The 11,525-nt window shown below is 43.5% G+C and overlaps 1 protein-coding gene across 1 annotated transcript in view; it reads left to right on the top strand.

Moving 5' to 3' along the window:
• ABCC4 (ATP binding cassette subfamily C member 4) overlaps positions 1–11,525 on the top strand; it is a 235,105-nt gene that overhangs the window by 150,388 nt on the left and 73,192 nt on the right. Inside the window, exon 20 of the mRNA XM_040623855.1 lies at positions 1,001–1,080. Within this exon, the coding sequence (XP_040479789.1) occupies positions 1,001–1,080 (80 nt within the window). The remainder of the gene's footprint in view (positions 1–1,000; positions 1,081–11,525) is intronic.

Below are 11,525 nucleotides of genomic sequence, written 5' to 3'. Positions count from 1 at the left end.
GAGCAGGGAGCCTGACGTGGGGCTCGATCCCAGGACGCTGGGATCATGACCTGAACCGAAGGCAGACGCTCAACTGACTGAGCCACCCAGGCTGCCCACGAAATGATCTTTAATCATTAAGTAATATTTATGTTTTCCTGCCTGCATTCCTCCGGTCATATTGTATATTTAAGAATGAGTCTGTTGGGGCGCCTGGGTGGCGCAGTCGTTAAGCGTCTGCCTTCGGCTCAGGGCATGATCCCGGCGTTGTGGGATCGAGCCCCACATCAGGCTCCTCCGCTATGAGCCTGCTTCTTCCTCTCCCACTCCCCCTGCTTGTGTTCCCTCTCTCGCTGGCTGTCTCTCTCTGTCAAATAAATAAATAAAATCTTAAAAAAAAAAAAGAAAAGAATGAGTCTGTTTATCATACTTGGTTGTACCTCAGAAGAGAGCGACTTACTACCCTAGTAGTAAACCACAGCTCAGAGTGGCAGGATTCCAAAATTTTTCAAAATGCGAGGTTCCGTGAACCATCCTGGGGGCGGGGCAAGGGGGGGAATAGGTTATAATTACATTTATTTAAGTACCACTTAGTAAAATTTTGATAACTAAAGCAAAATTAGTATAACAATTGGGATCAGTTTATGTATTTTGCATTTGTTTGTTTACCAACTCAGCCCCTGGGCAGGTGGGCGTGGGAGAAGGCATCTAAAAGGAGGAAACATTCTAAAATCCACCAACCCTTCCCGATACTGCCAGAAGATTTTTCCCCCTCCATTTTATTAGAAATCAGGGCCAAATTTCAACTCCCTGCCTGCCACCATTTGGTGGTATTTTTGTTCCTCTTTAGGTATCATCCTATTTTCTTTTTCTTTACCACTGACATCGGCTTATTTCGTATGAATGCGTAATAGATTAAATACATATGCATTTAAAATATTGTTTTGATTTGTCTGTGAGTTGTTTCTCTTAAAGGGCCTATCTGGGGAAATGAGTAATTTCTCATATCCTGTTCTTGCAGGAAGAATTTTAAATCGTTTCTCCAAAGACGTTGGGCACATGGATGACTTGCTACCCCTGACGTTTCTAGATTTCTTCCAGGTAAGGTCACAGTGATGCCAAGTTCTTGAATGGAAAACTGCAGTTCCTGTTCTTTCAAGTCCTTTCCATGGGGGCCGAGGGTGGGCCTCTCGGCCTCACGATGTCATGTTATCTCAGTAAAGGCCGTGTTTGTAAGAGAAAGGTGTGGTTCTGATTCGGAGGCTAAGTTAACATGAGTAATACCTCATGTGTGGGAGTGGCTACACAGTCTTGTCAAGGTTGGTTCGAAGCAGCTACATGCTTGGTAAGTGGTTCTCCATCTGCCTTCCAGGTATCTGGCATGAATTTCCCTTTACCGTGAGCACATTTCATAATATAGAAACAATCACCTCTCACGGAAAGATAGCCCAGATTAACTAAATTATGCATTGTATTACCACAAAGGACAAATATTTACTGCACCATTTTGGGGGATAAAACCAGGTGTGGTTACTAACAAAGAAAAGATTAGTAATAATAAGGTGAAAATAATACTTTGTTAGCAAGGACAATAGAGAGCAGTTACTGCAGACTCAAAGCCTTTAGAGGCAAGTACATTTAAGCCAATAATTTGAGTACAGGATCAAAGTCATCTCAGAAAATGTCTTTTTTGTTTTTCTAGGCAGCTTTTCTTTCACACGTTGATTGCTCTAAGTCTTAAGGCGTGTTTGTGTGTGTGTGTGTGTGTGTGTGTGTGTGTGAAACCCAACAATCCCACAGATACCTTCTCTACAGCATCTGTTCTGTGAACTTGAGGTTCTGAGCAATGATATTGGGTCATCTCGTGCCTCATCGGCTCACTCAGTATTGCTGAACACGTGGGATGATTTTCCTGCTGTTTAATTCTGTCTACTTTTCAGTGAGTGAGGCTGTGGGACTTTCTTCTTCATTTCCAAGTGGGTTTTTTTTTTTATATGACACGCATTTATCAACAGCTGCACATATTCTAAGATCACCGCTGCCGTTGCTGATACTTCTTGAATTTGTGTTTTACCTCTCTAAGTAATCATGAACTCATTTTACGTAAGGCCAGGAAGTTGAATGCTGCCACTGGGGTCTGCAATCATGGCTTCATCCTGATGGTCAAACCCCCCCACCCACCTGACTTTGTTCAGTGCCCAGGTGCACTACAAGTCCAAACTTAGGGACTTTTCTGGAGCCACTGTTATAAAAGGAGCCAGACTTACTTAATTTGGAAAATTAGCTATGTTATAAAAATCACTAACAGGTCTGAAATGACCACAGGCATTGCTGTGAGTCACTCAGAAATGCTGCAGTGAATATGTGACTGCAGACAGGATAGCCCACGGGCAAAGGCACGCACTGTCACCAGCGTGAACCAAACGGACACTCGGAGGCAGAGGACTTTTACTGCAAAGATCTCTGATTTTTCCATCTCTCTTCTGCAAACTTATTTTATAAACGTGTCCTGCTGAGTTTGCTATGTAATTTATCCCCAAGAAGAAATTCTTCTCTAAAACAGGGTCACAGTCTCCCAGTGATTTTTGAATTACATTGAGATTTGTGGAAAGGTTCTTCTGAAGTGCAAGTTCGGCAGAGGTTGTTTCCAACGATGGCTGGCCCACTGTGTGCTCGGCACACAGTCAGCCCTCCTGATCAGAATCGCCCACCTGGTTTTGCATGGTATATGGAGGCACAGGGATAGATGCTACCTGAGTTCATTACAGAACATTCTCAGCAGCCCGAGGAGAGAATATTCTAGTCTCTCTCTACTTCTCTTTCACCGGAGAGACAAGGGCCTTTTTATTACCTGCTCACTTAATCTTGGTGAGACTTATCACCGGTAGTCCCAATTAGCTGATTTCTTGACTCTAATAGCCGAGGTAAATCTTGATGTTATTGTCTCCGGGAAAGGAGTTTTGTCTCAAGGATAACTCAGTTATCAATTATGATAAAGACCTGTTGTCACTTGTTTTGTTTGCAGGTGTCTTTAATAAGGCTTCTCCTAATCCCTTCAGGAAGAAATATTTTCTCCTTTTAAAAATAGTATTAGCTGAATAGAAAAGCTCTGATCCCTGCCATTGTGGTTGATTCTTTGAGGGACATTTCCCAACCGTCGTTGTTTAAATGGTTGTCAGGAGGAATCAAGGGAAACTTCCTAAACAATGCAATAACTGGTTCATCGTACTTTGTGTGTAGAAGCCTTTCCCCAGAGGATTTGCATGCGATGAGTAGGCTTTTGACTGAGGTATCGCTGGGATCATTTTGAGCTATTTGGTCCTCTTGCTATATTAGCCAGCGAAGATTTTTATTAAAGCCACAAAAATGAATTTAACCTGCCCTCAAATAAAGGCCAACAAAAATCAAAATGTAAATTGATTTTTTTTTTTTTTTAAGTTGGATAGGACACTGTTAAGGCTAAAAACACCCCGGTGGTGTTCTGGGACTCTTAATGGAATCATGTAAACTTAAAATAAACACTATTATGGTAAGCACATAGAATGAAAACTAATTTTCCAAATCAAATACATTATATTCAATTCATTTTCCCCAATCAACCAAATGTTTAAAACCTGTTAGTTATAACAGCAATCTTCTGGAAATTAATTAGAAGCCTATTAGCTCTGCTAGCTGAGCCGAATGAAGAGGGTTGCTTGTTACATTTCTAAATAGGCTCCTGAATTAAAGCAAAGCAAGGTCAAAATGACAGTCAGCTTGACTCCCCTCGTGGCTTTGCTGAAGTAGTGGATCTGGTTTTTGTTTGCCTTTTTTGTAGGTGGGTGGGTGTGAGTTTTTTAAAGGACATTTTACCTACTGGCCTCAGTCCTCTAATACACTTAAGAGTTTTAACAACTCAGGGAAAACATGCAGGTATTGGGAATATTACCTGTGTGAACAATAGCACCTTCCCAATTATGCGGGAAGGTGAAAGGGGAATGATTTTCAGACCTCGCGTCCAGTTCATGAGCTCTTCGCAAGAGTTTTGTCAGCCCCTTTCGGTATCGAGATAGTAGAACATTTCCTTGTTACCTTTGTTTCTGATGTCCAGAGCAAAACCTGCTGCTGACATCGGGAGGCCCCCCAGTTGTGAGGCCTCACATCAGCTTTTTCGGAATTGTCTAACTCCAGCCACCCCTCCTATGCTCAGAGAAGCTCACAGAACTTGAGTCTTTTCAAATGTAGCAGGTGAGTTGAATTGAAACGGTTGAGTTTTAAAAGGACTGGGAATCTCCTTGTCAAGAAGTTACCTTTGGTGTGACCATGCAGGAGATGTGGTCCTTCCCAGTTTATGTATCCTTCACATCTAGTATTCCTGAGCCAGAAAGAACTTGGCAGGATTTACATGGTAATGAATGGAACGCAAACCGAAATCCAAAGCGTAGATACCTTTGTGAAGCCGGAGTTAAGTTTTCCACTTATCAGAATATTCGAATTAAGACTGTCATGTGTGATGTTTTTTTTTTTTTTTCCCCTCCATACTAAAGATATGCCTAGGGTCATGTGTTTTGGGAAGAGTAAAAATCAAATAGATATAGAAATAATGTGATTACATTTATCCATGTGAATTTTTTAATCCAGATTATGCATGTTTGATTGCTTTTTCTGTAAGACAATGATAGTTTTGTTGGGTTTGTAAGTAAGAGTTCAGAAATGTGAACCACTGGATTAGAACTTAATTGTTTTTCCAATTGAGTCTGATGCTGAGAAATTTGAGGAGAGACCTGAGATCGGAACCTTCCATTGGAGCCATAATGCCTGGAGTTGGTAATTCTCTGTGGAAGCAAGTCAGAAATCAGGGGCAGATTTTATGATTCCATCGACTAAATGATTGAGATAGAAAATTCTGACCAGATATGCTGGCCAGGTGCAGGGTATTTACCTAACTCTGGCCCTTGGACTTGAACAGGAGATCTGTATTTGTGTAAATGTTTATGGGGTTTTTGTTTTGTATTGTTTTGTTTTTGGAGAGGTAGCTGTTCCTAATCCCACTAGTGGGAGACTGACACAGCGAATTTTGAAAATGTGTAGCATTTTCTGTTGTCCTGCGTTAGACTGAGAAATCCCGCAGAGCAGTGGGGCTCACGTATGGGGTTTGGGAACCTGTGCTCACCCAGGTGAGGGGCCGTAGTGAATGAAGAAAGATCCATTTTTGACAGCGAGGCATTTTGGAAGGCTGGGCCAGAAGCGAGGGAAATTTCTGAATATATCCTTGGAAATAAATAATTTATAAATACAAAGTAACAACAGTCTGCAGGTTACCTCAGGGTTGCCCTGGGCTTATCAGATAGGTTAGCCAGTGGCTGGCAGTGCACATCTGGCTTATCGGTGGTGTTCAGACACGTTTTGTTTATTTGCTTTCACAAAAATCAGAACAGTGTTGAGTGTTAATGATATATTTTAAAACCAAGTCATCTGTCAAGCTAGGATATAGTTCTTCACGTGTTAAAACTAAATATCTTTGTGAAAATGGGGGTGGAAATACAAAGTGTCACGGTTTTCATCTGGACGTCAGATATGAGAAATCGATGATGGGGGAGGAGTTCTTTGAATAGGACTTTGGCATTCAAAACATGATGTATTTGGGTAAACAAATAAACAAACAAAAACGTAGACGCAGTAATTAAAATTCACATTTTTAAGTGTTTGGCTGACTTCCTCATACCATAGCACAAATCCCAGCAGCCTAAATCTAGTCTTTTAATTTTCTGAAGGCAATGATTGATTTAATTAATAAAGGTACCGTGCAGATGTAATGTTTGTAATGTTTTAATAACATTTAAGTTTTAATGAAATGATGAGAATGAATTTTAATGATAAATTTTAAGTGCACAGGTATATTTGTAATATTTGTGCAGATCTGTTGTTTCATGAATATATTTGCACCTAGATACATAATGGAAAAGCCTGACATTCTCCCAAAAGGGAGACATTGTTTTTTATAATATATCTGTGGTGTGTAGCCTTGTAGTTCTACCAGTATTTCTCATTCCTATAACATGTCTTCGTTTTGCTTTTTCTACCCCATCTTTTTTTGAGCTCCTGTCGTACACTGGGGTGAAGGACAAGAGACATGGAGCCTGTATCCCCCTTCATTTGACCAAGCACTCACTGGGTCTTGCATGCTAGGCACCCTGCTCGGCTGGGTTGTGGTGTTGAATGACGTTTAATTCCTGGTCTTCTGTGAGGCACACTCTCTCCAGAGAGACAGAAGGTCAGCAGTGACTGTGACGTCTGACGTTATAAAAGGAGGGAGACTGTATGGGTGGACAGCTAAGGCTCTCGCGTGAGAGCAGTCCGCTTTCCTGTCCCCGTCCCCCACTTTTATTTGCTTATCTTGAGGACGTTCTGGGACCTCCCAGTGGAGGCATCCTGCAGGTAGTTGGGAGCGTATACCTGGTGTTTGAGAGCCCTGGGGTAAGCGTAGAGCCTGTGTCATCTTCACGGAGCAGGTAGTCACTGATGCTGGGAAGATGGATGAGATTGCCCAGAGTGAGTGAAGCATTTTTAGGGGCCAAGACCAGAACTTTAGGGAAGTCTTGATATTGACAGAGAAAGCAGAGAGAAGAGAAGGCAAGCAGGTGAGACCTGGAAAGAACAGCAAGGAAGAGAGGAGGGAAATCGGAGCTGGGAAGCCAAAGGAGGACAGGCGTGTGAAATGCAAAGCGGGAGGTGAGGAAGCAGAAAGCTGTGGCTCGGATTTGACGAAGAGGGGTCCGGTAAGCAGCCGGAGCAGGCTTCGGAGAGAAAGAGTCCAGATTGCAGAGGCTGAAAGTCAGAGGAGAGGCAGTTGGGATGAGACATGCCGTTCTTTGAAGGAGTTTGTTCAGTGTGTCGCTGGGTGGTTTGGGTTTTATAGCTTGTGTTTCTGGGGCATTGTGTGTGTGGGGTACCCGATAATCCCACCGATAACCAGGGATTAGAGTCAGGATCCTGAAGGACAGTCATGAGGGGGATCCCCTCAGGGATCTTCTCCAGCCCCCGCCCACCCGTCCCTAAGAGAGGGAGTCTTCCAGAAATTCATCCTTTGCCAAGTTTGGGATGCGAATTTTGCAGAGTGCCCCAGAGGAAGTCCTGGAAGGCAAGCTATTAGATCCAGGAGGTCGACTGAGCATTGAGGAAGCCCTTCTGGAAGCCAAGTTCCCACATGGGAACTGCTGTCCGCTGAGAGTGGGCTCAGGAAGGGGAAAGAGTGTTTTCAAGGGTAAAGTCCCTGCCAAGTGTGTTCGACTCCCTTCTAGTGATTCTGTTCATCCTTGGTATATCTGATAAGCCTTGAAAGATACTTGATCATTTTAATAAATTTTATTACTTTGAAGTGTTTATTCTGTAACCTTTTCCTCAGCTAACTCCTTCTCATTCCCTTCAGTGAGAGCCGAAATAATTTATTTAACATTTTGTAATTATAAAAAAGACCCGCCTTTTATTATTTCTTTGTTTCTTCTGTCTTTGCCTCAAGAATGTGGTGGCGCGTAGATTAACCTGCCCATGGTCCTCCGAGGTCAGCAGATACCTTTGTGCTTTGCTTTCAGTGCCACTCTTTTCGCTTACTTTCGAACGTAATTTGTTTTCTTCTCTGAACCAGAGACTCTAGTATGCCCTAGAAGGCTGAGATCGTTGAAGGGATAACCAGATTCCATCTTCCTACCAGACTGGCCTCCCCACGGCAGAAACAGGCGCTCACACCCTTTCCTCTCCACGGCAACCCTCTCTGAGAATACGTGTCTAAATGGTTTGTTGTGCTTTGTTTGCTGGTGATTTGTATTACAAAGGAGCTCAGGCCCAGAGAGTAAAATTCAGATTTCCCAGCCCTTAAATTTAATCTCTCCGCAGCTCCTGGAGGAAACTCGATATGCCTGCTGGGCAGACCATTGAGGCTCTTCTCTGTGTTACACACACCCCTTTGGCCCAACCCCCAATGGGTCCCCTCTTCATTCTTCAAGGACCAGCGGAAGTCTCTCTTCCCATTAGGGAAAACTTCCCTTGAGCACAGGACAGAGTGTGCTCTATCCCTATGCCCTGTGTGAGGGCCGGGACCCTGTCACCCTGGACGAGTGCAGTGTTAAGCATCTCATTTCAACCTCACCTCCAGTCATTCAGGCCATACGTACTGAGCACTCTCGGTGTGCCAGGGGCTTTTCCTGGGACTTGGTGTGTAGAACCAGGTGTTGGCTTCTAGAAATGTACATTCCAGTGCAGAAGACAGATGGGAAACAGGGAAACCTATAAGGCAATTCCAGTAATCTCCTAGTGCATTAAGGAAAGGAAAGTGTCCGCAGGTGACTTCAGGGAGTGCTTGAATGAAACATGGTGATCAAGGATACGGTGATGTTTGAGTTTAAAAAAATAGGAAGGAAACGGCCATGCAGAAAAGACCCGGATGCAGGTGGGTGGGAGAGCATGCTTAGGAACAGGAACAGGTGCAGACGCTGAGGATGGGAGCGAAGTGGCAGGTTCCCAGGGAGAGGGAAAGCCGGGCGGTGAGCAGAAAGGAGAGATGGGCAAGAGGGAGCTTGAGGCAGACGCAGAACGGGACCACATAGGTTAAGGGCTTTAGCTTCTCTTCTGCATGCAGTGGGAAACCACTGGAATATTTCAAATAGAGGAGGGACATCATCCTCACATTTCAGATTGAAAAAAATATGTATTTGACACTAATCATAGGGCTAAAAGTATTGTAAATGTTTTAAATCCTCAGTATGTGCGTAATCCCTTAAAGGCAAGGCTCTGGGGCTCTATTGCGTGGCACCCCTTCCCCCACAGCGCAGCTTCAGAAACCGAGGCAGATCTGTACTTGGTGGTGACTACAGTCACTGAAGTTGTGAACACTGTGTTGTCAGTCCCTGGACAGGAAGGTGGTTCTCTGCAGTCAGCGTGGACCTCTTGTCCTTCCAACAAGCTACTCTTTCTCAGCCAGTGGCTCTCAAGCACCAGGTTGCCCCCAGCTGAGTTAACAGGAAAGCGTAAGGATGATGTAGGATTTTTTTTTGTTGTTGCAAAGTTGAATTTTCTCAGTTTTTCTCTCTTAGATACTTGTATTCTAAATACAGTGGAGTGGCTCTTAGCCAGGAAGTCTAAAGTCACACAGAAGATGACATGTCCGCATTACCTGGAAATAGCAGTCATCCTAGCTAACATTGAGTGACTCCTTCCTGGGTGCCAAGCCTCGTTTCAAATCTTTTATTTGTATCATCTCATTTTTCTGGCAACTCAGGAGGTTACACAGAGTTACTGTGCTGTTCTCACAGATGACGGAAATGAGACTCACAACACACAATGACATAATCGGCCCAGGGTCACACAGCGAGGAAGTGATCAGTTTGAAGCTTTTATTTTTATAATTTCGAGTTATTCTCATTTATGCTCAGGAGGGAGAAGCAGGGTGCCCCTTTCTGTGTTTCCATCACATCAGAACATTCTCGCTGAGGCAAGTTCCAAGTAGAATCTCAGATAATAATAAATGATTTGACATCTGGTGCCTACGTCTCCTGCCCGACAAGTCAGCCCCATGCTATTTGAGATACAAACTTCTGACAGTTGTGGTACTGGCCTTTTTTTTCCCCTTTAGAATTAAGGGTGGACAAATCACTTTTCTCCTCCATAGATGCTTTTTGAAATGTCTGTTGGTTGTAAAGTCCAGACTAAGAACTACTATTTTCAGAACTTTATTCCTTAGCTTGTGATAAGCCTGATTTCAGACACAAGTACGGGAGAAGCTGTGACTATTTTTTAGGCATGCACACGAGGAGGTAAAAGATACCATATTTACACATATTTTGACACATGTTTCTTTGGGTTGTGATATACACAGCTCTGTGGTACTGTTATGTAAACAAGGACAAATAATTGGCCGTGATGAAAACAAATGAACATTTCTTGAAGTTTTGTTGAAAAACAGAAACTTTAAAACTATGAAGAACAGAAGATTCTGTGCTGCACTAGGAATTAGAAATGCATTCCTTATAGACAGTGGCACAGATATTCTAAAGTTAAAAGTTAAATTGTTACATTTAAATGCTGGAAATAATATATAAACAGCGTATAATAGCTTTATCATTCATACAACAAAAATAAACACTGTATGGTTTAATTAAAACAAACGTCCAAGTAGTTTAAATATTGAATACTATGAAAAACTGTCAATAAAATAAATTTTAAGGGCGCCTGGGTGGCTCAGTCGGTTAAGCGTCTGCCTTTGGCTCAGGTCATGCTCCCAGGGTCTTGGGATCAAGGCCCAGGTCGGGCTCCCTGCTCGGCGGGGAGTCTGCGTCTCCCTCTCCCTCATGTCCATGCTCTCCGTCTCTCTAAGTAAATAAATAAAATCTTTAAAAAAATGAATTTTAAGGTTTTATAATGTAGGCATTAACAGTCTTTTCTGTGAAGATAGGAGTCTGAAGTACCTGAGTTCTGACAACAGAGCTTGTCAGTGTTTTTCATGTGCATACATGTGTACACGTGTGTAGGCATAAATGCATATGTACCGTCAAGGAGCAGTTATATCGTTGATACGTAACCCTTTCAAACCAAGTAGCTTGATGCCCATCTTAAACTTATGAAGCAAGGAAAATAATGTTTGTGGCTGGAACAGGGCTCTGCGTGAATCACGGTCTGCATTTTAAGTCAACCTTGAAAACTTGTCTGAGGAATTTAGATTTGAACCTGTAAACAGTTGGCCCCTTCCAAGGTCTATGAGCAGGTAAGTGGGTGCTCACCACGTAATTTTAAGGGAAACGAGAATGGGTGGGGCATCTATCTTCTTGGGAAATGTTATTCCCATTGGGTGGATCTTACTGGAAATCAGCAAGGTTTGATGATGTGGTTTGCATTGCATGGGCACCGTGGTTGCCCGTGAATTGTGCCCTTGGCTGCTTCTGTAAAGGGTCTTAATGTTTTAGATTTCTCTCTCCTCTGTGCAGTCACCTGGAAAAGTTTTTGTGGCCGAGGACTTCTTCCTCTTGCCTTGCTGGTTGCAGCCAGCGTCCGCACTGGCATCTCAGGATTGGGCAGCAGGCCACCTGGTTCCATGACGGTCTCCAGTGAGGCGTCTCTGGGCTTCTGGTTCTTGCTTCCCCCATTTCGGTTCAGTGTACCGCGATGCCAGGGCCCCAGGTTGACTGGGAACCTGATCGTGTTTCGTGATCGGATACATTCTATGAGGCTGTCTCGTTCAGGAGATTTCTGGTTGAAGTTAGTGAAACACGCACTGAGCGAAGCTGGAAGTTACTTCTAAACGTGCCGCTGCCCCTCCAGAGATAAATATTAGCCTTTACTTGTTTCTTATTTCCTTCGCTAACGAGTGTTCTGGATCAGATGGCGGAGTCAGCCCCTGTTCTTGGTATTGAAGCCATTCCTCCACTTTCTCCCACCCCTGCATTTCCTGATGCTCTTTCCTCCCTGTTGCATAAAATGCGCTTTTAGTGGCTTCTCTGGTATGCGCATGCTCTCTGCTCGGTTCTTTGGCCTTGTTGTCTTTCCCTGGAGTCTGTCCTGTCCTGCCCTCAGAGAGC

The sequence above is a fragment of the Ursus maritimus genome, unplaced genomic scaffold (genome assembly GCF_017311325.1).
Source record: "Ursus maritimus isolate PB19 unplaced genomic scaffold, ASM1731132v1 scaffold_10, whole genome shotgun sequence".
Lineage (NCBI taxonomy): Eukaryota > Metazoa > Chordata > Mammalia > Carnivora > Ursidae > Ursus > Ursus maritimus.
This window is presented reverse-complemented; position numbering and strand designations above follow the sequence as displayed.